General features: G+C 46.1%; 1 protein-coding gene across 1 annotated transcript; it reads right to left on the bottom strand.

Moving 5' to 3' along the window:
• Positions 1-7: 7 nt before the first annotated feature.
• LOC136990819 (obscurin-like) lies at positions 8-24,460 on the bottom strand. Its single transcript, XM_067289250.1, is given in 75 exon segments — positions 8-212; positions 289-477; positions 557-706; positions 779-854; positions 928-1,108; positions 1,183-1,465; positions 1,726-1,912; positions 1,979-2,143; positions 2,206-2,337; positions 2,408-2,540; positions 2,813-2,964; positions 3,040-3,235; positions 3,520-3,664; positions 3,734-3,951; positions 4,021-4,101; positions 4,166-4,211; positions 4,279-4,431; positions 4,508-4,534; positions 4,612-4,784; positions 4,854-4,992; positions 5,062-5,262; positions 5,337-5,442; positions 5,512-5,793; positions 5,867-6,020; positions 6,095-6,225; positions 6,303-6,506; positions 6,575-6,739; positions 6,809-6,880; positions 8,326-8,501; positions 8,569-8,694; positions 8,760-8,998; positions 9,067-9,219; positions 9,281-9,477; positions 9,546-9,724; positions 9,799-9,839; positions 9,841-9,905; positions 9,977-10,152; positions 10,224-10,338; positions 10,414-10,589; positions 10,657-10,780; positions 11,076-11,245; positions 11,529-11,646; positions 11,714-11,889; positions 11,959-12,082; positions 12,150-12,328; positions 12,394-12,502; positions 12,564-12,736; positions 12,809-12,929; positions 12,998-13,173; positions 13,239-13,344; positions 13,416-13,594; positions 13,676-13,784; positions 14,029-14,204; positions 14,280-14,385; positions 14,470-14,645; positions 14,761-14,866; positions 14,935-15,110; positions 15,177-15,312; positions 15,393-15,574; positions 15,651-15,720; positions 15,803-15,978; positions 16,215-16,383; positions 16,481-16,717; positions 16,791-16,865; positions 16,941-17,180; positions 17,244-17,400; positions 17,467-17,604; positions 17,681-17,845; positions 17,908-18,000; positions 18,070-18,162; positions 18,231-18,300; positions 18,364-18,534; positions 18,604-18,762; positions 20,680-20,795; positions 20,897-24,460. Coding segments are annotated over 75 exon segments (14,268 nt in total). The 5' UTR covers positions 24,290-24,460; the 3' UTR covers positions 8-172.
• Between the last annotated feature and the right edge of the window lie 1,595 nt (positions 24,461-26,055).

The following is a 26,055-nucleotide window of genomic DNA, read 5'->3' as shown; positions in this document are numbered from 1 at the left end:
AACACACTTATTAAAACAAAAAAGTTGGCCCGTTTATTTAACAAGAATACAAAGGAAATTTAGAAAATGCGCCAATCTTTTTCATTTGGCAGTTGCGTGGGAGGCTGATTCTGTACACGAACCGGAGTTACTTTGTTCAAAAGAAAAAAATACACGCCGCCGTTTGTCTCGTTTATATCTCTTCGTAGGCATCCACTTCCAGGGATACGGCTCTGTAAACATAAAGGAATCTTTGTAACCATGGACACCCGAGTAAAAGACACGTTTAAAGCTTTGCAAAATGGTTACCTGGAGAATGCCATGCCAAACTTCTCTTCCAATTCCTGACTGGTCGAAGATTGCTTTTCCGCGTGGAACGCCTCGGAAAATTCGTGAAGTCTGTGAGCCAGGAACACCGCGCTTTCGCGCTTCCTGATCATGAATTCCGTGGGAGACAGCCACTTGTTATCCAGACATTCGGCCACCGTGGGGCGTTTCCTAACCGTGCGGAGACAATAGATGTAAGCGAATTCGATAGACGAAATTGCTAAGAATTGAAAGAGAGGAAGCTACTTACAGAGGACATTTCTTGAAAGTCTGGATGAGGAATCTGGTAGATTCGGCAGTCACTTCTTTGTGCAAGCTGTCGAAACAGTAACGGACGAAGGTGACGTTACTCGTCGTCTCATCGTCGTTTTCGCCTCTGAACGGAGAACATCCGCTCAACCTAAACGGATAAGTCGGGTTTGTTAATTGTTTGACTGCTTTCCCGTCCGTTTATTCCGCGAAATATACTCACAAGATGTATGTTAAAACTCCTACAGCCCATACGTCGGTCGTAGTGTGCACGTCTTCTTGACAGATCACTTCCGGGGCTGAAAGACCGCGTAAATTAGAAATTTCGGCTTTGTGGCGCGTATCGGTAATCCGGCGTGTACTATTACTTACCCAGGTATTCTAACCTCCCTTTGACCTCGATTTTACCTCCGGCTTTGGGCACCTTGCGGGCGGAACCGAAATCTACCAGTTTGATCCTGGGGTACTTCTCGTCGATCATCACCACGTTATCCGGTTGCAATTCGATGTAGCAGATACCCCTGAAGTGCAGGTATTCCAGGGCGTTCAATACCTAAAGACGTCGAAACGCACGGGAATAAAGATCCACTTACGTAATCAATTTCTCGCCTGCATATATCCTATTACCTGTATCATTATCTTGGCAACCGTGTCCTCGTTATATTCCGTGTGTTTGGACAAATAACTCAGCACGTCCATGCCCGACAGTTTCTCCATCACCAGTATCGTCACGTTGTCCTTGTAACTGGCTGACATCAACTCCACGATGTTCTTGTGCCTCAAGGAATTGTGAATTTCGTATTCTTTTCTTCCCGCCTTCTCGTTACCCTCCGTGTCCACGATGATCTTTGTAATTAGAGTCGTCTGCAAATCCTTGACCCAAGACTTTACCATGATGGAAAACTTCCCCCTGAGAAGTATATAAATTAGCATTCGGGTTTGTGCAAAATGTATTTTTTCAGACACGACGTATAACAGAAGAAATGTTAAAGCCTTTCTCTGCCGATTCAAACGTAATGAATCGTCTGCATTGTCTCAGACACAATACAATGTTAAAATTTATACAGCAAAGTAAGTTTCAATTCCGAACTGTCTAAATGTCATTCGAGCAATAACACACTATCAAAATTATTAGGCTATAGAATACGTGTGGCAAACACAAGGACTTACCTCGTTATCTCGGACACAAAGTTGTAGAGATCTGAAGGATTTCCCTCCACGATAGGGATGGGATTATTTTCTATATTATAATCGATCTCCGTCTCTTCCACTTCCTCTTCCTCCTCTATTTCCTCGTTCTGTTCCGTTCTCTCTTGCTGGTATTTACGGGCTTTTGTTATCCTAATCTTCGGAGCACCTGCAGAATGCGCCATTTGTTTAATTAGAGGATACGCGCCGGCTGACTAAATGAATTGCTAACTACCTTCGGCCATGGTGGTGACGTTTTCGGTAGGAATGCTGGGAAATCCCCAACCGAACTTGTTCTTGGCACTCACTCTGAACTGATAAGTGGTGGACGGGCTCAGTTTGTGAACGACGTAAAATTCGTGCGTGACGTTGTTGGCCACTTTGGTCCATTCCGCTTCGCCTGATTGTTAAATTTTAACGTTTAGACAAGCACCGGGAAAGAAAAATATAACGCGTACTCACCCTTTTTGTGATATTCTACGCAGTAACACAGGATGGTAGTGTTTCCGGTGTATTTAGGCGTTCTCCAGGTAATGTACACGGCGTTATCCGAATATTGGTCTACTTCGGGCGTATCCGGTCTGTCCGGGACACCTAATTTACAGAAGAATAAATTGTAAATTGTCGAACGTCGGGTTACGCGTTTTCGAACGGACACACGTACTTCCTAATTTCATTCGGGCTCTACAGGTGGATTCTCCGTGAAGATTCCTGGCTACGCATTTGTAGACTCCTACGTCGTATCCTTTACCCGGGGTCAGTCTTAGTTCGCATTTTCCGTCTTTCGACTGTTTTATCTATAACAAAGGTATTGTAAACACGTGATTTTTATTTATTTAATTTGTCGAACCGAGCCAAACACGTAAATATTCTCTTACACTTCGGCTCTATCCATAGAAAACAAAAGCGGAGGTCTTCCATGAATACCTCTGCATTGCTCTCCACGGACAGATTCGATTTGTAAGAGAACAGAGGCTATTGTCTGTAGTTTCATTTGTAATTAACGCCTCGTTGGCGGCATTTGTTGGTTGAAATTTCCCGGATCGATTTCAAATAGTGTTACCAATACCTGAATTCTGCTACTCTCGATTAAAATGCCGTCGTTCCTGAACCAAGAACAGTCGGGCTGGGGATCGCCTACGGCGTAACAGGAAAACACTGCGTCTTGGCCTTCTTCGATGACCACGTCTCGCATTTTCTCCCTAAAATACGGCGCGTATCCTAAAAAGAGCAGAAAATAAATTTCCCGCATCTTTAGGTAGGTGTTTCCTATTCGAAACAAAGAAGAAAATTTACCTATTTCTACTTCCCGACTCCCTTTGTCCTTCCAAACTTCCTTCTTTAGCATCTCCATTTGTTCTCTAGCGTAACCGGTGGTACCCAGTTCGTGGTGCAGCCTCATAGGAATGGTTCTCGTTCCTCTTCCCGTTCTCTCGTCCGTTATTTCTTCGTCCATTATGTCTACAAATCTACGTCTTTCTCGTACCGTTATCTAAACACCAGAATTTGACGACGATTAGACACCAGAACACTGCACCCGTCTCCATTTTCACGTTAGTTACGGACCGGATCCGTAATTAATGGAATAAATAGCCGGTGTCGACTGGCTACCACGGAGGATCCGGGTTCGAATCTTTAATCGAGCGTTCGATGCCATTGTGGCGTGCGGCGAAGAAAACCGACAATTCCGTACGACACAAAAATCACAGAATTCGTACCCAGATCCTTCACGATGGCCTCTGTTTATGGAATTTGATACAAGGGTTAATAACTCACGTTATTGTCACCCCAGTGGGTATCGCCCAAACTGTTAGCCAGACTGGGGCTAAGCGAAGCTCCTATTCTCAAATATTCACGGATTCTTAGCGGAAATTCCGTATCTCTGTGTTGAAGAAGGTAAGTATCCGGTCCATTCTGGTAGCTGGAAAATCGGAATAGTTGTTTTGTTAAGTGCAAATTTTAAACCAAAGTTCGGATGTTTATTACTCACTTTGTTTCCGAACGGAAATCCACCGGCTCTCTGCTGATCCTCTGTTTGTAAGTATCGTCGAATTCCGCGGGTTTCACGCGAGTCCTGTCCAGTTCCGGTTCCGGACTGCTGGGTGGAGTGTATTCCTCTCCCGGCGGATAGATCATCTTGCTGGGATGGGTGAAGCAGGACTCCAGAGGGCGTCGACGGTAGAAGCGTTTGCAAGACGCGTTCGAATACTGCAACAAGCGACGAGATTTAACGTATTGTCCATACTTCAACAATTAATTTCCAAATTTCGCACTCACCCAGTCTTTCCACTTCCTGTGATAATCTTTCAGGCGCTCTAAATTGTTAAGGTGGATGTCTCCGTCGGCGATTCCCTCCCCCTACGACGACAATGGGTTTAGTTTTATCGTGGAAAACAATACGTACACACAGGAAATTACTTACGGTTAGCCATCTGTGCTGCAGCGCTACTTTGACTTCCATGCGTTCGCTGAATGAAAAAGACAGAGTTTAGTGCACGAAATTGTCGCTTTTATTTGCTAAATGCGGACACTTACTTGGGATCGAACACCAGAAGTTTCGACATAAAATCTTTAGCGTCGTCGGAAACGCCGGTGAACGCATCGGGGAAGAAATTGATCTTCCCCTGTTGGACCTTCTTAAGCGTTTCCATGTCATTTTCTGCCAGAAAGGGCGAAATCCCGCTCAATCTACGTCACGAAAGATAAATCGAGGGAAATTATCGGGTGGAAAAGTGGCAAGCGCGACAGCAACGAGAATACTTACAGTAAATACGTGATAACACCGACACTCCTGGAAAAAAAAGAGAGAGTGAATTGAAAGTGACGATTCTCGTCGTCGGCAAGAATAGAAATTCTCGTGTTACGTACCACATGTCCGCGGACAACGTCACCGCCTGTTTGTTGGCGATTTCGGGTGCCACGAATTCGGGGTGGCCGTAATCCAAGAAATATTCTTTCTCCGGGTGCAAATGAGCCGCCAGTCCGAAATCTCCGACTTTGATCAGATCGGAATTCACGTGATTGACTAAAACGTCGCCGATCTACGTGGAAACAATAGAATTGTGGTGTTGCTAGACACACGTTGGAAGTGTGGCGCGGAAGCCACTTACCGTCAGTCCTAAATGGCCGATGTTCTTGCCGTGCATGTGTTCTAATCCTTCCAGTATCTGCTTTATGTAATTGGCCACGTCCCTCTCCGTCAGCTTCCCTCTCTTTAGAATGCCGTCCAACAATTCTCCACCCCCGCAACTGGATAGAGTCAAGGAAAGTTCCTCGTCCGTCACTCTTTGAATTTAAGAAAATACAATGAAAGGATACAGATCGGTGACCAGTGTCAGAGCCGATTTGCTTTCGAAGGCGTCCAGCAGTCGAACCAGTTTGGGGTGACAGAGGTGATTCATGATGTCCATCTCGGCATTCATCAACTCCCGCACTTTACCTTTTCCGTGCATCATCTTCGCGGCGTAACTGTTACCCGTGATTCTCTGGACTGCGTGGTAGACGATGGCCTGCGTTCCTCTGGAAACGACATCCGAAAGGTCGGTTGGGGTCACGTTACGTCACGAGAAATCGTAGAAGGAAACGGAACCTACCTTCCCACTTCGTCCCCTATATCGTAGAAGTCTTCGAAAGGTTTCGTGCGTGCCTTCACGATATTGGGTCTGCTGTAAGTTGCCATCACGTGTTCCAGCTCGGATTCTAGGTACCAGAAAAGACCGTTACAAAACAGTCGCGCGACGTCACAGGGAAATCGAAAATACCCCTTACCCTCTACGGAGACCATGGCTGAACAGGAAACGGTGGCTGCCAAATTGCTAGCGCTACAAGAGTACAGACCGGAGTCCTTCAGGATGGCGCCGTTGATGAAAAGGGTGCACTTATCGGGTTCCTCCCACAGGATCTTGTAACGCTCGGAGTCGTAAATGGGGAACCAGTCCTTGTACCACTTGATCTTGGGGTACGGTACACCGGTCACTCTGCAGTGCATGCGACCGCTTCTTCTATTCATGATGGAAACGAATTCCAACCGTTGGATGAACGATGGTGCCTCTGTTATAAGAAGAATAAAGATGTATTCGGCGTCTTAACGGCGTTATTTTGACTAAGCGGAAGTTAGTCATACCCGCAATCTGGAGGTGTATCTTCTGTCTGACGTCTCCCAAATCGTTGGTGGCGTGGCACACGTAAGTCCCCACTTCCGAATCTGTCATTTTGGGGAGGAACACTGCCACTTTTCCGTTTCTGTCGCGCAAGAAGTCGTACTTATCTTTCTCCATCTACAAAAATTTCACACCGGATCAAAGCACCCGCCAGATAAACCTCCCCGTTTCCAACTTTAACGCCGCCTTACCGGTTTTCCGTCAAAGTACCACGTGATTTCCGGTTCCGGATATCCGTAAACCCAAAACTCTATGGTAACAGGTTGATCCCGGATACCGTACATGGCTTCTTCCTCTTTGCGCAAGAATCTCGGTGCTTCGGCTAGGAAGAGACAAAACGTCGTCACAACACCCGAGTCTAGACACACACACGAAGTCACAAGTACTGTTTCTACTTACCGTGTTTCTCTAATTCCGGATGTTCTATCTCGAAATCCATAGGTTCGTACCTACTGACGGGTTTGGTTTCTAAAAGTTTGCTACGACGAGCCGTCTTGTAGGGTGAAGGGTCACTCACGCCGTGTTTGTTCTCTACCCTGATTCTAAACTTATAATCCTGATCGGGTTCCAGATTCAAAACGTCACACAGACAGTTCTTTATTCCTGTTCATGCGAAAAGAATATCAGCAATGTTTCGAACACTACCGGTGTCGTTCGGGGTGGGTTCTTACCCGATTTATACGTGGACCATTCTCCGTCAGGGTGTAAGGCTTTCTCCACTTGATACGTCACCGGAACCCTGGGTGACGTGGGAACGGAGGGTTTCCATCCCAATGTCAAGTATTTGTCGGACATCCTTACGATGTAAGGCTTTTCCGGAAGAGGAACGGGAGCACCTGCAAGAATCTTTATTAAAATTCCGATAGGAGCTTCGCTCTGGTCGATAACACTAAATTAACACTTACCAGACTTGCGGAACTTGTCGAAATCTATAAACTGATCGCCGATCGGTGTAGTCGGATACTTAGCGTCCAAACCTATTATGAAAGATGTATTTTAGCCAAGGTTACGAACAATGGAAGGGTGTAGGTTTTCAATTGTTAAAGCACTAAATCCATGCATCGATTTACTTCTATATTAGGATGATTATACTTAGAAATGACTGCCGTTCTGTAGAGTTCTATCTCTAAGATCCGTGCATCGTCAACACTTCACCCCTATTCTAGTGTCTTCTACTTCCACTTGTTAGCATTTAACAATTCCATTTGTAGTCTTCTCGCGCTTTCGCTAAATTTCCGTTTTGATGTCTCAAAAATAAATCGCACCGTTCGCAAAATTAGCGAGTTAAGCACTCCAAAAAACACTCGCAAAATCGCCAAAAAAATCGCCAAGTGTGAAGTGTGTTGCCATACCGATGACACTGTGAGTTACGTCTTGGATTTCAAAGAATACGGCGAACTTTTTTGAAAATTTCACCACTCAAAGAGCTCACGAGCGTTTAGAAAAAAACAGAAGGAAGCGTGCCAAAATCGAAAAAAGCCAAAAGTATAACGCAGCAGTGTCATACTGTGTATGACAACACCGCTTGTTAAGGAAGCCACCAACACTCCAGAATAATGAAAATAAAACTTTTTAATGGTTATATGTAAATACATATGTACATTATACGATACACAGCACAACATTCCTTTCACATTATTATTTTAAAAGTAACACAAGCAGTGGTTCTCAACTCGGAATTTTGGCAAGTGTGAAAATTACAGCTCCCTCCCCCACCCGTTTTGAGTTTGCTCCGTTAAGCATTTTTGATCCGACGTAATTGAGAAACACTGTTGACACTTCCATCGACACTACCTAGGTCATGCCGGTTGTTAGACTGGTGTTAGAAATGAGCTCTTTGAGTTTAAGTGCCACATTCAAGCAAAATCAAAGATTTACTCACAGTATCACGTGACGGGCATTCAAGCAGTGTCTGGCCTCTTACACCTGAAACGAGTCTACAAGGATTTTTTTTTTTTTGCAGTTAAAACATTCCCTTTTCCTACGTAAACAAAGCGTAGTGTGTTAATGCCAAAAATTCAATTGTTTTCTTCTTCCTCTTTTCGGAAAATAAATATATAAATAAATCTACTTACGATAGAAAAATAAAATATTTTTTGGTCCTATTTTTGAGCAAACATTTTCTATTGGTGCCACGCGCTACTTCAAAGGAAAAACGACAACTATACGGTCATTTACAAACCGAAACCATTGTTCCCCTTGCGTGACGTCACACGAGTGTCTCACGGACTTTTGCATCCGGTAGAGGTGCACTTGTACACGAAGTACTCGAGGCCCTGCAGCAGGCTTTCGCCTTCGCACACGAGTTCGGAGGGAGTTCGTGAGTTTAGAAGCAGGGCCAAGGCGATGGCGACGCACAAAAGGGCTATTTTCACGACGAGATACGAGTCCGAGGTAGGAGAGTAAAACGGCGCCATCTTACTGTCGGGTCTCATCTTGGCCGAACAACTCTCCTTCCCGTGCACGTTGCTGATTTCCACCGTGTACTGGCCGAAGTCCGTCGAGTCCACGTCACGAACGATCAGCCTCAGGATGCCGCTGGACTCCTGTTCCATCTTACAACGCGGAGAACTCTCTAGCAGTTGCTCGTCTTTAAACCTGCGCAATGGAAGATAAAAGTCGTTTGGCGCATCGTAAGCATTTCCGGGAAGACGGGCGCGCTTACCATTTCACTTCCGGTTGAGGCGTGCCGGCGATGCAGGCCGTGAACTTGACCGTCATGCCTTCCAGGGCCTCCGCGTCCCCGATCTTCTTCAGGAAGAGCGGTGCCTCGCCTTTCTCCGGTTTCTCACTGCGGAATCAGCGTTGACGTCATCAAACGTCACAATATTCCCCTCCAACGTTTTCCCCTCTTACCTGAAAGTGACGCGCGCGGAATTGACGTCTTCGCCCGCCGCGTTTTTGACGCGACATTCGTAAATTCCTCCGTCGCGGACGTTGGGATCGCAGAAGGTCAAAGTGCACGTTTCTCCATCTTGCTGAGTGTCGTACTTGATGCCGGGTTGGATCAACTCGCCGTTGCAGTACCACGTGACCTCCAGAGGAGGATCGCCCCTCACCCTGCAACTCAGTTTGGTGGGTTGCTCGACGTTTATCTGCGATCGAGAAAGGAAGAACGTCACAGAAAGAAACGAGTAGGGAGTTTGGGACAGACTCCACTCACCTGCGCGTCGTAGAAACGTTGAACGAATCTGGGAGCTTGACGCTCGACCACTTTAACGTTTCCTTTGGAACTCGTCTCTCCTAAAGGGTTCTTCAGCCTGCACTCGAAGGTACCGGCGTGTTTGGCCACGGATTCTTTGATCTCCAACACCGCCTGTAAGGGTTGTTTTATTGGTAATCCAGTAAGAAAACACTAGGTGCGCCACTTCGCTTACCTTTTCGCCATCGAAGGTGGGTAGGACGGATTCGGAGGCGTGGAGGGGTTGGTCGTTGCAATACCACACCACTTCCGGTATGGGGAAACCGGAAATTTGAGTTTCCAGAACCATCGGTTCGCCTTCCTTCACAGTCACGTCCTTCAGAGGACTGACCACCATGGGTACGGATTCGGTTTCGCCTCCTTTAGACCTACCTGTAGAGGGCGGTGGCCGGTTAAACTTTTATATATTTATCCCGCGTTAACGTCGACACCGAAATTACCTCTGACTGTCAGACTGGCTTCGCTGTCGCTGTCTCCGCTGGTGTTGCTGGCCACGCACTTGTAATCACCCTCGTCCTCGGGAAGAGCCTTTTTAATTAAAAGGCTGGCGTTTCCTTCGTCGTCACTAACAATGGATATTCTGTCGTCGTCCGCTTTTACTTCCGTGTTATTTCTTAACCTACAAATTTAGAAATTCGTGCTTGCGCGTTAGCGTGTTCCAAACACTCGACTTACGGTAACCTTTGTATTTACCATTTCACCCCGGGAGTGGGGATGCCGACCACTTGGACTTGGAATTTGAGCGGGATAACCTTCTACCACCTTCAGAGGTTTCAAGGTCTTGACGAAACACGGAGGATCTAAAACGGAAGAAACCAGGTAAACAATACGTCGGGTTGCGTTTCGGCCGGAAAGGTAAACTCGGTCTCACGAGTGACGGAAATGGGTGCGGAACTCCTGTTCTCTCCGTGAGGATTGGCCGCCACCAAACTGTACTTTCCGGCGTCTTCGGAAGTCATGTTGTCGATCACCAAGGCCACGGTTCCGTCCTCTTCCTTCATCACTTTGATGCGATCCGAAGGAACCACCTCTTTGTCGTCCTTCATCCTTGGGGGAAAAGGAGGGATGAACGTTTCCCAAAATTATAATCGGCCCGAACGGCTCGAAGAGCGGCTTACCATTTAACTTGGGGATTCTCTCCCAGAACTTTAGCCGTCAACTTTCCGGTTTCGCCCTTTTTGACCACCAGAGGTTCCAGAGTGCCCAGGATTTGAGGTTTCTCTTTAGGAATGGCTAAAAAGAGGGAGGAGTACGCGCGTTACGCAACGTCTCGCTAGGGTTTAAGAGCGAAATTTAATCGGTACCGACCTTTGACTTCGACTAGAGACGAACTGTAGGCTTTACCCAAGGCGTTAGTAGCCACGATGCTGTACTTTCCGCCGTCTTGGGGGAGCGCCTTGTTAACCACCAGACAAAAGGTTCCGTCGGGTTGAGATTGGGCGGAAACGCGCTCGTCCACCGGAATTTCTTCTCCGTTCCTCAACCTGGACGGGGAATGGGTGTGAAGATCTTTAACCCGTACCAGAAAATACTTATAATAAAGAGGATTACCATTTAACGGAAGAGGGTTCTCCCGAAATTTTAGCTTCCAGTCGCAGAGGTTCTCCTTCCGTTACGTTGACCGATTTCAATTCGACCAGCAGTTCTGGTTTCTTACCCGTGACGGGTGAAATTGCTAAAGAGAAATGCAAATTGTTACCTCCTTCCCTAAAAATCAATTTTATTATTACAGTTTTTGTATAAACCATACCCCACACCAGTGGCGCGTTATAACTTGGTGGAACCCGGGCGAATTTGAATTAGAGGGCTCCAGGTACAGTGGCGACTTCAAGCATTTTTGGGGGAAATATTTTCTTATGAAAGATAGACTTGGGCACTCCGTTCGAGGGTGCCTCAAACCCATCTTTTATAAGAAACCGAGTTAATTAATTTCGGGGTTGTCTTTCTGGCAACACTGTTAATAAACTTACTAGTGACAGGAGCTTCACTCCGCGCTTCACCCTTGTCGTTAGACACCACCACGCTGTATTTTCCGGCATCTTCCGGTCCCACTTTGTCGATCAACAAATTGACCGTACCGTCGGGTTCTTCCATAATCGTGTAGTGATTTGACGGGAGGATCTCGTTTCCGTCTTTGAACCTGCAAAGGTGACGTGGCAATGAGTGGGGTTACGCAACGTAACGACACTTGGCGCACTAGTTAGTTTGTTAGAGAAGGTGGGAACTGACCTGTGTGACGACGAAACGGTACGAAAAAACGCAGGGAACATGCATTGGCTTCCCAAAACATGCAAACGTGCAAACGGTACGGAAGGAACGGAAGATTGTTACGGGGGTTTTTCTCGTTAGCCGGCTAAACACACCAAAAAATTCGTTTTGGGTTTAGTGGGAAATCGGGACGAACAGGAAAGTGGTTCTCTTACCATTTAATGGAAGGCGTGGGTTCGCCCGACACCTTGATCTGCAGTCTTCCCGCTTGACCATCTTGTAACTGAGTGGCCTTCAGATCCTGGATAAATTTGGGTTTCTCGCCGGGTGGCGCTGAAACGAGAATTTTTACGTGGAGCCATCCGTCTGGACGACTAGGAAAAGCGGCCAGGATACTTACGCTTGGCGTTGATCTGAGCCGTGCTCATGGCGTCGCCGCTGTCGTTAACCGCCATGATGCTGAAGGTTCCCACGTCGTCGGGAGAAACGCAATCGAAAACGAGCGCCACCGTACCGTCCGGTTCCTGCTTGGCGGTCACGTGATCGCCGAGAGAGACTTCCTCCCCGTTCTTCAGCCTAATATACGAGCCAGCATTAGATTTTGAAACCGGGAACGGAACTTTGTTACGCGCAGCCCGTACTTACCACGTGATCTTGGGTTTGGGTTCTCCGGAAACTTTGGCTTCCAGTTTTCCGGGTTGGCCGATTATCAAGTCCGTGGGTTTCAGTTTTTTGACGAATGCCGGTTTGCTTTCTACGGGTTTAGTCACTGGAAAGCGAAATAGAAGAATGTAGACGAGTGAACTGTCGCGGGTTCGGCTCTCGCTGGGTCTTACCTTTGATGGAAAGTTTGCTTTCGCTTCGAGCGGTACCCGCGTTGTTATTGGCCACGCAAGCGTAGGTGGCCACGTCTTCTTGCTTTACTTTCCTGACGGTCAGACTGTAGCTGTTGGCATCCTTATCCGCAGCCACGACGATCTGATCCGATTCCTGAATCACCTTCTCGTTCTTGTACCTGTCGACGTACCGTAAGTCCGCTTCTTATATTAATTAAATCTCTAATTACGGAATTATCTTTACCATTTGACTTCCGGTATGGGGAATCCGGTGATTTTAAGGGCGAACTTGACGGCTCCTCCCTCTTCCACTTCCTTATCGCCTCCTCCCTCGATAACGGGTTTGGTGGGTTCTGCAAATTTTTGATGGTCAAACTCCAAATCTTTGGCATGGCGCCAATCGATGGTTCTTACCTTTCACGGTGAGGACCGCCTGGTCCGTCGCGCTTCCTTTCTCGTTGCTGGCCTGACACGAATATTTTCCGCTGTTCTCCACCTTCAAATCGCGGACGGTCAAGGAATAATCGTCGCCGTCGCAGGCCATCTTGACGATGGCACTTTCTTTCATTTCCGCTCCGTCCTTCGACCTGAAAGTGAAAATTTGGTAGAACCGCGTCGTCACGCGACCCTTTCCTCTCTTCCCGCCACTGTCTACTTACCAAACAATTTTGGGTTTCGGTTTGCCCGTCACCCGCACTTCGAATCTGGCAGCATCACCTACCACCGACAACTGATCCTGGAGTTTCTTGATAAACGAAGGAGCAACGGAATCGTCTTTGACTAGAAAAGAATCCCCTTATTATTTTTATTTTCGAAAGTAACCACCTGTTACTCGTCTCGAACTTTACCTTTCACGGTCAGACTTCCGCTCGTGCTTTCGGTGCCAAATTTGTTGCTCAGTTCGCACTTGTACTGTCCTTCGTCGGTCTTCAGGGCTTCGTCCAAGACCAGGGTGGAAGAGTCGGCCGATTCTTCTACTCGGGCGTGTTTTCCGCCCGCCTTCAGCTCCTTCCCGTCTTTTGACCTGTCAAACACGACCGTTAACAAGCGGCTAATTCAAAACACTCGAGCAATCGTAGCGCCACTGACCACTTGACGGTGGGTTTCGGCTCTCCCGAGAACTTCACTCCCAAGGACACCTTTTCTCCTTTGCTCACCTCCGTGTTTTTCAGGGTTTGCGTGAAGGACAGCGGTTCTGTCAAGTAAATGGCTGGTGTTAAACTCCTTCCCAACGACTCGCCAAGCGCGGAAGCGAAATTAACTTACTGCAAACAGTCAGGATCCCGCTAGTAGAGGCGCTTCCTTGCGGATTGCTGGCTTCGCAGGTGTATTTACCAGATTCCTCCAAAGTTACCTTTTCTATTTTTAAGGTGTAGGACCCTTTGCTTTCTTCGGATACCAGTTTGTAGTTCTTCTTCTCCGTTACCACGTTTCCGTTCACCGACCTGAAAATTCGTTACAAGGCTTTCGTCAGGAAACGGCGCGTAGTCCTTTGTAATGGAGGAATCGATCTATCAATAGCTTACCACTTGACGGTGGGGGTGGGAGAACCCTTCACCACTACGTTAAATTCCACGTTAACGTCTCCTTCTTTAACTTCCTTATCGGAAAGTTTCTTGGTAAATTCCGGTTTGCCTGAAATGTAAAATCAGAGCTTTCGTGTTTTCGGTATTGTTCTAGAGACACTAAAAAAATGAGAAAATCCCCGAAAATTTTCCAAATTTTCAGTTTTTATTTCGTACTCTGAAAACGAAGGTTCGAGTTTCTCGGGAGTAATTCAATGTTAGTGTTAATAATAGTAAAGACATTCGTTGTATACAGAACAAATTCGCGTTAACGTGTTTCAAAATGCGCTCGAAACACGTGCCAAAATTCGTACCTTTGGTGGAGAGATTTCCACACGTAGTAGCTTTGCCGTGAGCGTTAGCGATCTCGCAAGCGTACTTTCCAACGTCCTCCTTCTTCACTTTATCGATGGTGAGGGTGTACGTGTTGTCTTCTTCTGTCACCTTCACGTGTCGCCCGTCCACGTTTAGTTCCTTCCCGTCCTTCAACCTAGAAGCAAACAAATCTACTTATACTGCCAGTCCATCCATCCACAAATTTGACACAAAATCCCCGCAATCCTACCATTTCAGAGTGGGTTTGGGATTTCCAGAAACCTTCAGACTGAAACTGACGGTTTCTTCCTCGCTGCATTCCACGTTTTTCATTTCTTTGGTGAAAGACGGGGGAGCTGCAAGCAACGTATCCCCGTTAGAATCTTTCTACAATAAGTTTACTACGACCGAATGGGGGTAGGAAAGAAGCGCGTGATTACCGTTAACGACCAGGTTACTGTATCCGGCTTGACTTCCGCTTTCGTTGGTCAGGACGCAGGAGTAATTTCCGGAATCTTCGGGTTTCACTTTGTCTATCATCATGGCAAATATTTCTTCCTTTTCTTGCAGCATTTTGATTCTGTCACTCTCGGACAATTGTTGTCCGTCTTTGTACCTATATAACGACACACACTATACTTCAAACAACTAGACGTATGTGTTTTAGAATTCTTTCGTTGTCTGCCGTTTTCTAACCTACAAAACACTAGAATACAAGAAAATCTTTTTACCATTTGACTTCGGGGGTGGGCTTTCCTTCCACTTCCACCTCGAATCTGACGGGTTCGTTAGTCATAACTGCCATATCCTTTAATTTTTTCCGGAAGGAGGGTGGACCTGCAACGTCGAACGATGTTTGAAACCAGGCACGTGACTAAATAGGTAACTCGGAAACTTCTACTCACACGTTACTGTCAACTTGCACGACTCTTCCACTTCTCCCATGTCGTTCTTGGCTGTCACTTTGTACTTGCCGGCATCCTCCTTCTTGACATTCTTGATAATTAGGGTGTAAGATTCGTCGTCCTCGAACAGGAAGCGAACTCTATCGCTGGCTTTGATCTCCTTCCCGTCTTTGAACCTGAACAGACAAATGCGGCGTAAGTAACTGTTTCGACGTCACACTTAAACTTGCCACGATAATTACCAAGTAACGTTGGGTTTGGGATAACCCGTGACCTTCAATTCCAACATGGCGGATGCTCCTTCGCTCACTTCTACATCCGAAATGCTAGCTTTAATCTTCGGTGCTTCGGGATCTCTGAGAAGTTTCCTGACAGAACCTTTATTGCAAAGATTACGGTTTAGTTGTTGCCAACACACTCGGCAATCCCGGAAAATAAGGGTACGGTTCGACACTCACCTTGCACCGTTAATTCGGCACTGCACGAGATTTTGTTTCCCGACGACGTGCTTGCCACACAGGTGTACAAACCCGCATCATCGGGGGTTACTCGCTGAAAAACTAAGGCTAAGGTGTCTTCCTCTTCACTAAAGGACACTTGGAAGCGATCGCTAGCTTCGAAATCCCTTCCGTCTTTAAACCTAAAGAGGAATTACAAGTGTTTTTCAGTTAAAACCTAGCAACACGTAAATCTTCGACCCCGTGTTTCTTACTTACCACTTGAAGGGTTTAGGAGTGGGTGGTCTTTCTAATTCTTCTTCCAGACCGCGGAATAATATCTTATGCTCTAAAGTGTAAACAAAGATAATTAATTAATTAATTATGGTGACTTTCTGATTCCATTCGTAACACCGACTTCGGAGACTCACTCGTGACTTTAATCACCCCCGTAGTCGTGTCCTTTCCCTCGCTATTAACTGCCACGCAGCTGTATTCTCCGGCATCGGCGCCGGTCACGTGGTCCAAAATCAACTCGAAAACTTCCTTTGTCTCGTAGGATATCCTCACCCTTTCGTCTTCTTTTAGTTCCTTTCCGTCTTTGTAGCTAAAGACAATAAAAGTTATTTTACTCGCTTTTCGATCGTCCTAGAGGCAATGGCACGTTATAGCTTCGCGGGCCCGAGCGAATTTCAATTAGGGGATCTCATGGGGACTTCTGGGAATTTTTTGGGAAAGTAAGTTTATTTTCTTATAAAAGTTTGGCTCGGGTGCCCAAGCATTCGCCCTTTTTGCCCATAGGATAACTTGCCACTACCAAGAGGGCAAGGTATAAGAACTTACAAGGTGATTTTCGGTTGAGGGTTTCCTCTCACTACTAACTCGAAACGGACAGAGGTTCCTTCCAACAGCTCGGTGTCTTTAAGTTTTACTTTGAAAACTGGAGCGTGGGGTAATTCGGTGCCACCCGGAGTAGTGGGACGGGAATCTTCCTTGGGAACGCCCAGACCTCCTGAAAAATAAGCGTAAAATCCCTTAAATATCCCCTACGATAGTGTTTTTACGCAGTTTTGTGTTATTATTTGCACACTCGAATTGAAATCACTAACCTTGTTTAACGTTCAAAGTGGCACTACAAGCCACCAAACCCTGAGCATTGTTGGCCATTACGGTGTATAGACCTACGTCTTCGGGTAGCGCTTCTTTGATGCTCAGTGTGTATTTGTCTCCCTGAGAAGTAATCTTTATCCTCTGAGATTTGGCTATGGGTTTGTTATTCTTCAGCCACTTCACCGTGGCCGGTGGGGTGGAGGCCACCACGCACTCGAAAGTGGCGGATTCTCCCTCTGCAATGTAAAAACAGACCGTAGTCACGTTTCCGAAGAGTGTGGATCATCGTGTAATTCACGCTCAACTTACGCATGCACGTTATTCCCTTCAGTGGTTTCTGGAACTGTGGTTTTCCAGGGTTACCCTTTGGATTAGCTTCTATATCTGTATATTGATAAAATTTCATTGTTACGACTGTCATAATTTAAGATGAGCGTTGAGAGTCGAAATGCGCATTACCTTCGAGGGAGGAGAGAGATTCGGATCTCAAACTCTCCGTGATGTTGGTAGTAGCTTCTTCTTCCGGAAGTTCGATTTTAATGTCGGAGGTCAAAGAGGGTATCTTGGCATCCGTGCGTTCTTCCTCCAATTCCACAGACTTGATGTCGGATTCTGTGTTTTCCATTTCCTTCTCGAAAGCTACTTTCTGCGCCGAGTCGGGAGCCAGTTCCGGTTCGTCTTCCCCCAGGTCTTCTATCACTACAGGAGTAAGCAATATCAGAAAGGTTCTTACAATGTTTGAGCCGAAAAATGGATGCTTACCCGATCGAGTGACCATTTCTTTAATCCACGCCTCTCTCTGATCGCTGTTGGCAGCGCGAAATATTATGGGATAGTCTGTTTTGTCTTTGTTCTTGTGTTGAGCCTTGAAGGCTCGATCGTCTCCGTTGGCTTTTTCTACAATTTCCACGTCTTGTAACTGAAAAAGGAAGCTCGTGTTAGTCTCGAATGAGACAAGAGATGATGATGTTGCCTTTTTTCTTACCTTTACGATATTTTTAACAATATAAGTGTCGTTATCTGTGGTGATGCGTTTGATGTCAGTGATAAACATGTGCGCTTTGAACAGGAATACGTATCTTTCTTGTACAGTTTTAGTAGGTTCGATGACTTCTAGCCAACCCTATTGGTAAACAATAGGGTAAATCGACGACGACATTTTTTACAATTTTAGGTGTTATTTCCTTTGAATTACTTACGTGTTTGAGTAAACGACCGAGTTTATGGATGTTCCCTTTGTAACCCTGCATGGCATTCAAATATTTCAGATCAGAACTTCTCTGAGGTATGCACACCATAAAGTCTAACGCTTTCTGCAAATCGTTAGTGTCTTCTTTAAGACGGGCCGTGTACTTGATTAACTCCTGCAAAGATTTATCTGATGTCATCGTTGGCAAGAACATAAGGCACGAGTCTCAACACTTACCCTCAGCAATAATTGATAATCGTTGATCCTCTGGATCGGTAACTTCAGGTGTTCGGACAGGGTTTTATCGTCCCCGATTCTTCGACTGTGTTCCTGCAAGAAGATAGAAACATTAACGAAAGTTCAAAGATCAAGTACGGAGGCAAAGCGAGAAGTAATTACGTTGAAGTATTCTTTCAAAGGTCCGGTGGAGAGTAATTGTTGGGCGTGCGCTTCGTCCCTGCAGTAGTTCACGTGCATATCGAAATCCCTCTCCTACATCAAAGGTAAAGATTAACACCGTAGAAAAGAGGATTACAGGTTAATGGGGAGAGACTACTCACCAAACGTAAGAAGGTTTTGCCTAACAGAGCCGGCTCCTTGGCGTAGTATTGGACTCCTTTGATCAATACACTAAAATTTTGAAGAAAGTTAGACCCGAACACAGGCAGAAACGAAAATTATAAAGAAACTTACTTATTGTGAAATTCGCAGATGGGTTTGAAGTTCATAAACAAGGATTCTCGTTGGTCCCGAAGGTCTTTAGGCATCCTCGTATTGTCCATCTCTAGATAATAATTGTCCACTACGTATTGCATGTCCCTAGCGAAGTCTTCTTCGGTTTCTACCAGTTCCTTTACTATGGCCCTAAGCGTAAACGAGAATAATTAATTTTCCTCCCTCCTCGTTTCTCCATCCACAACCACAGCGACTTACTCTCTCCTGGTGGCCGCCTCCCTCTCTTTGGGATCGCTTCTGGTGTCGGCCTGCGTGGTGATGTCCGTTATGGACTTTGTCTTTTTTTCTAAGTAACAGGTAGGAACCCACCCCTCTTTGGATTCTCCTCCTTTCAGCGATCGGGTTCTCACTAACCATCTGTAAAACGGCAAAGAGACGAAGTAAATGGAGGGGTTCACGACCCGACGCCCACTTTTTCGAGTTGGCAGACACGTGTCGAGAAGTTTGTTTGCTTTTCGACACGTGACAGGAACGATGCCAGTCATTCTTTCTTAGTGCAAATATTACGAAATGTAAACAAATTCTTTTCCCCTTTTTGTGAAGCGTGTTCGGCTCTGTCGATGCAATTCGAAGCGATGCGTAACTAATGACCACGGAGCTTTTGCGACGTAACTTAATCATGCGCTAACGAGACAAATAACCCGTGTGGTACTTTATTATGGAAGACTTCTGTGGAAATCCTAGTCTTCCGTGCTTTCTGTGATTTGCGTAACTAGGAAGTCCTGAACTACATTCGTCGACGTAGAAGACTAGTTACGCAACTATGGAAGACTAGGATTTCCATAAAGAATCCCCGTCTTTCCTATTTTAATGAGGGAATGTATACTGAAAGTTACTTTAGTAGGCTTACGCCATATTTTAATCAGTTACGTCATCTAAAAGTGCCCACGGGTGGTCGAGTGGACTACCATCGAACACTGGTCGTGGGTTGGTGTCCGGCCAATCCGGCCAATAGGTCGGCCGGGTGGAGTTTTCCGGGTTTTCTTCACTTTTGTAACACCTAAGCAGGGGCCAGTTTCTGTGACGATAAACAATAGCGTAACAACGTCTACATTTTTATTTCCAATAATTTAAATCGACGTCGGGTTCGAGTAACGTCATTTCTTCCCCGACGGACTTTACGTAACTATTTCGCCGTAACGTAATATTTCGAGTAATTTTAGCATTAAAATTTCGCGTTATTCTGGTGGAGCGACGTTAAATTATAACTTTTGGCAAGCGTAACATCGATGGCGATTAGTTAATCGAGTAAAGGGCACATTTGGATAAATATAGTTACGGCAACGGCGTCGACGCTCCTAAAAGTTTCGTAACGTCCCGCTTACTGTCTAATTTTAGACGACGAAATTATCGGCTCTCTTTCGACGTCACCGTGACGCGTCGAGGGTCATTTTATAACGCTCGATTGTAGAAAAATACGTCACGCAATCCTGTGACAAGATAAAACGCTCGGCTGGCGTAAAATCTCGAATTTTGCTAGGATCGGCGAGACTTAAAGGAAAGGCGTCGACTCGACAGATGTTTAATCGTCGTTAACAATAGGAAGCGCGTAACAAATCGCATTCCCGAATAGAGAAACGACAACGAAATCTTTCAAACGAAATCTCGTTGGCAGTGGCAGATTCCACTTGGCAAATACTTCACGTCCTTGGCCCACTTATCTTCGTTGCCTAGGTTACGGTCTCCGCCATCGGACGCACGCGCCAATTTCTCTTCCCTTCGGTACCAGTATCTTCCCTCTCTCGTTACGCGCTTTATAATTATTTGTATAAGTGTAGAGTTCATGCAAAGCAAACAACAATACAATTTGGCGTACACAATGTACTCGTGTTGTTTCCACCGCAGTGCCAAAAAGTTTAGAGGAAATCCTCAGAAGACGGCACAGAAATCGCTTGTTATTTTTCACGATTTATATTGATAAATTGCGGAGATAATTTCAAGAAACCCGAGAAAATTCAATAGAAGGATGGCAAAGAGCGAAGGGTGGGTTAAAGAAGCCGACGTAACCCATGCGGAGCGGGTCGTAACACTTCAAACGATTTGTTTATCTCATGCGAAAATCTCGAACAGATGTCGAGTGGGTCGTAGAACGAACGACGACCCGACCGCCCGCAGATTTCGCTCGTAAAAGCTAAAAACGTCAACGTCGCCATTTTTTATTTTAGATCCTCCCGAAACAAAGAAATCTCCGTTTTTATACTTGCAAAGACCGTAATTTCTACCCGTAAATGACGGTTGGCACCGTCGAGGAGAAAAATGAACTACAGTACTCACTTTCTGGGTTTGCTGGAGTCGATGATTTCCACCTCCTGTCCACTCCTCATGGGGATGGCCCCGATATCGCACTCCACGGGATTGAAATCCATGACTGCCACATACACGTCACGCCTCTGAAAAACCATACCCGGATCAGAATGAGGGGTTTCTTTTACTAATACAACAGGTGGTACTCGTCGCGGGAGGGAGGAAAATCTTTGTTAACCAGTCTTACCTGGTGCGGGTGTATGTTTTCCCTGTCTTCCGTCTCTTCCCTCACCCAAGAGCACTCGCTCCCTGTCAGTTTTACCCCCGTTTCGGGGGGTGAAGTAAAGACGCGAACGACTTGTTCTTCCGATCGGGAGTAACGTCGAAATGCGGAAAAGAGGCTGTTCACCCGCAAATCTACGCAATCCCTTTCGTCCTTCGTCCCTTCCTTTTCTCTCGCTAAAGCGCCTATTTCTTCCCCCCTTATAGCCAATCCGTTCTCTCTTTCTCCCCCCAAAGTCCACTCGTCCGTTGATGGGAAAGAGGTTCCGCTTTCCTCCCCGATATAACGGAAATCGATCTTCTCCACCATAGACGCTTCCGACTGATGAAGACGGACTAAATCTCCGTTAGTGCATGGATTCTCTTCCACCCTAATCTTTGTCGACGCTTTATCCAAGTTAGAAACACGGTTATAACGTTTTAGTGACAGTTTCGATTGGAAATCTTCGCTTTCTCTCGTACAAATCGTCGTTCTTTGAATTCCCCCGTTTAAATCCCCGTTTTCCTCCACTAGCTCTTTTGTATTGCACGAAATTTCTTGTATCGTTTGCTCCGAGTCTTCCTCCTTTATCGGACGAAACTGCTTTGTATTATCGCGCTCTGCAACAAAATCTTTCGAGATACATCCGTTCTGGTCCACCCTGGCTGGCACAATCTCTCTCCTCTTCACTTTCTCCTCTCCGAACCCGATCGACGATTCTTTCTGGCCAGTTTCCTTCCTCGATTCTTTCGTGTCTTCCGTCTTCACCTTAGCCACTTTCTTCTCTTCTCTTTCCTTGTGTAAGCTTATCACTAAATCTGATTCCGAAACGGACGTATTACATTCTTGTCCCACTCTTTCTTCCGCATTTCCTCTTCTTTCTTGTAACTTTTCCTCGTCTTTTACCTCCGGAGCCGAGGAAGAATCGTTAAATTCCCGATTGACTTTACTCTCCGTCTTGTGTTCGTCAGATATTTTATTTTTCTCTAAAACGGATTCTTTTTTCGCGCCCTTTATCGTGTCCTCCCTCTTCGCCTCTTTCCTGGTTTCCTTCTGGACGTTTTCTGCAGATTCCACATTCTCTGTTGCACCCTCATTTTCTTTCCTCGCCTCTGTCTTCAGAGGTGCTTTATTTACTTTCGAAAATTTTTCACCGTTTATGCACTGGTCACTCGTTGATTTCCCTTCGGTTTCTTCCCGTTTCCTTTCAATTTCCTTCCCGGATATAACCATTTCTTCTTTCCTCCTTCCCTCCCGTTCTTCCGTTCCGTCGTGGGATCTCAAACTGACGTTGCCATCCTCTTCTCGCGTGGAATCCGCATTGTTCGCTCTCGCCACACTTTCTTTACTCTCACTTCCCACTTCAATAAAAAAATGTTTTCCCTCCCCTAATTCCATTTTCCGATTCTCTTGGCTTTTCTCTTCCGGTTTTGTCTTCGCTTCCGATACCGAATTACTGTTTACGTTCTCCTGTTTCCTCGCGATCCCGTCGTCGCGTTGTGGGTCCGACCGATCGGAAGAAACGGACGCGTCCGTCTTCTTTCCCGTTACTTCCGTTTCCTCCTTCCTTCCGGGTCTTTTTTCCATTTCCTCCGCTTTCTGAGTTTGTTCTTCCACCACTTTTCTAAAATCCTCTTCGTTCCGTTCCGTGTTTTCTCTGTCGGTGACACTCTTCTCTGTGCTTCCGGATACTTTCCTTTCGTCGTTCTCTTCCGTCACGCTACCTTTTCTTACTTCTTCTCCCACCCTCGTCTCCATTAAATCTGACAAAATTTTTTCCCCTGCGGCGTCTCCCTTCGCCTCCTTTTCCGAGTCTACATTAGCTTTATTACTTAACTCGATTTCTTCCACCCTAACGCCATCTTTGTTAACATTTTCCACTCGGAAGACGTCGATCTCCATTTCGGAAATGGCCACTCCTTCGTTGGCATTGGTATCGTTTGTTTTTGTTTTTTTCCATTCTTTCTCTCTTTCCTCCTCCACATTCGACGATCCATTTAATTTCTGTTCCGATACTTGACTTTCCTTTCCGTTTTCCCGTGGTACGGAATCAGTCTGAGGTATCCCGTCCGTCTGTTCCACCGTTTCTTTGTCTTCTCGCCTCCTTTCACTCGCATCTTTGGTTTCTCCGCCCGTTTGATAATCCCGCGGCTGCGATCCGCTCCACAGGATGCGACTCTTGCCCTCTGTGGTGTCATTCAATACTATAGGGGGTGGAGGTTTTCCCTCGACTTCCGCTTTCCCTCTGGTTTTCTCTTCGGTAACAGTTATGGAAACGTTTTCCTCCCTCTCCAATAATTTAATTTCTTCCCCCTTCGCGACACTCTCTTTTCTTTCCTCCAATTGTACATTTTCTGTATTGCCTTCCGACTGATTCCGAACTTCTGTTTTTAACCCGTTGACCTCCAGTTTCTCTAATATCAAGGAGACAGATTCGCCATTCCTTTCCTCTTCTGTCACTTCCGTTAGACGATTTTCTTCCGAAGACAAGGCTCGATGTGTGGCTCTCTTTTCTCCCTCTTCCTCCTCCTCCTCTTCGCGTATTTCAAATTGACTGAAATCGATCCCTGGCTCCTCCTCGCAATACTTTCGATATTCTCCAAAATCTAACAAACAGTTGCTGGCGTATTTACTTTCCACAGAGAAAGTCTTCCATTCCGCTTTGTATTTATCCAACCAACTCCCCTTAACGGATTCCAGAGATTCTTTACTCTCCTCTATAATCTCCTCTTTTTTCTCTTCTACCTCTTCTACTAGTGTCTCTGCCTTCTTCTTTGTATCCCTGCCCCTTTCTCCTTCCACCCTCCCTTCCGGAGATTCGTCTCTATCCCCTGTTGTGGGCGTGGCTTCCAAATGAGTGGGGAGGGTCTTGCTCCTCCTGTATTTCTTCTTCTTTGCTATGGGTTTCACGGCGGCCGCCATTAGTTCGCCCTCGTGGCTCGAAATATAAATCTCCTCTCCGTCGCGTGCTTTCAACACCTCCTTCACCCCTCCCGGAACGATTTTGTCCACCTCCCTGGGGACGAAGACTTTCTCGTCGCGGAAACTAACCAAATCTTCGCGACTAACGTCCACCTTACCTGGTAGGGGATAGACGTACTTGTAACCGGACATGGCGCGATACTTGGCGGTCACCCTGCAATGGAATTCCGATTCGCTGACGCTCATCCCGCCGCCCATCACCGGATAAGTGAACTGATATCCTCCCATCCACTTATTCTTCTCGGTTATCCGGCATCCGCTGTTGCTGCGAAAGCGAGGAAAGTCGCTGGACGAAGGGAAGTAATGATGATCGTCCATAGAAGCGCTCTTTTGGGTGATCCTGCACCCCGGGGAGGAGTGCCTCCTCGGCTTGAGTTTTCCCGGATCCAGAGTCATCACCGCGCGTTTAGCACCCGCTACCAGCCATGAGTGAGGAACAAGGTCTAGAAGGAATAAGGTAGGCCAAGGTTCTCGTCCGACGAAAGAGGAACCTCTATAAATAGCACTCTCACCGAGGGCGCAGCGCGAGCAGGTGACTTCTAAAGCGTTATTTCCGTCCCGACGGCGGGAAACGTAGACTCGACCTTCCTTCCCCCTGCGGACAGTGTCGACGACCCTATTCTCCGATCGGACCCGTTGAAGCGTTGAATGACACAAGAAGGCACCCACGCGCCATCTTTTCCACGAAAGTAAACAAATTCTCCGAATGACTCTGTCACTCAGTCACTCTGTGTTAGTGCCAAACTCTGTTTATATATAGTAGAGATTCGACATCTTCCGCACCTAGTTTGTAATCGTCGGCCTACCCCTTATGTAATCGAATTGTGTAAGCTTGCCGTCACGCTTGCCAACGTGTGGAAATCCTTTGGCCACGCGTCGTAAACACTGGCATTTACGTAACCCAAATCGGCCCTCTTAACGAGACTTTTGGAAGCGTGGCAACACCCCCTACTTAAGATATCGGGGGTCCGATAAGCGGTGTTCTCGTTTCGCCTCCCAGAATATATTAGCGATAACTCTCCACTTGTGTATAAACGTAACTAGCTTCTTCCCCAGTACTTCAACGCGACACACTATCGACTCCATCAGAGTGACGCTTCGAGAGCTTCCCCTAACGAAACTCCCTATCCATCAATGAAGCATCCCTTTGTTCGTGAAGTATCTATGCGAAATGAGGATGACGGAGAACCTCCGCCATTCCCACTTCTACAAAGGGATACTTCCTTGATTGATAAGGAATTTCGTAGAGGGATCGAAATGTGATGACGTTTCGGAGGGACCACGAATGGAAAAAGTTGCATCGCAGTGACGTAGAAAGTCTCGTGTGTCCACAAACCTAAAGATTTATTCCCTGCTTACACAATTTTTATTGATAACTTATATTAAACCTCTCTTGCAGCAGAATACACCCATTTGAAGCGTGAATTTAGGTATTTATTACACCAAATTTTTATGAGGAGTTATTTTTGCACGTTTATTTATACGCAATCTTGGTTTATTTTAATAATGATTTATTTGTATGCGAATGATCGACGTTTTCGAGAGGGTCCTCTTCTGGTAAATTTACAAATTTTGCGTATATTACACTTAATTACACCTATAATTCTTCCATGAGAATCTGGCAGATAAATTAAGAGAAAGTCTGGATTGTCTAGATCTACACTGCGAGGAGAAGGGGTTGATTATTATAGATAACTCAACAGAGGATGTATTGTGTTTGATGGGCTCGAAATTGGCTCGAGTGCGTAAATCGTGTCCTTTGCAACTCACTCAATTAGTCATCAATTCGTATATAACCGTTGATAGATGTATACAAACAAGGCGTTTTTATGTGTTAATTCCTCCGTACACTACTTTTTCTGTGTTCTATTTGTTACTTTTGCTGTGTTGTCGAGACTGGTGAGTTTCGCAACATTCCACTTACGTCAAACGGGATTACGAATTACAGGAGTCGCATAGAAACGTGTAAATACCACCCCGTTTTGAATGACAGTAAACTGTTCCCCCGTTTTGACGTCACCCTAAACTACCCCACTTTTACAAATGTAAAATGGGGAAGGAAGGTCGAGTAAACTTTATTTTGAGGGTAAAACGAACGAAATAGATTAACCGGAAGCTCCCGCTTAATCGGGTTTGGCTCGGTTAACGGGAGAAAATTCCGT

This window comes from Centruroides vittatus, unplaced genomic scaffold (assembly GCF_030686945.1).
Source record: "Centruroides vittatus isolate TY-2023 unplaced genomic scaffold, ASM3068694v2 contig_1342, whole genome shotgun sequence".
Lineage (NCBI taxonomy): Eukaryota > Metazoa > Arthropoda > Arachnida > Scorpiones > Buthidae > Centruroides > Centruroides vittatus.
This window is presented reverse-complemented; position numbering and strand designations above follow the sequence as displayed.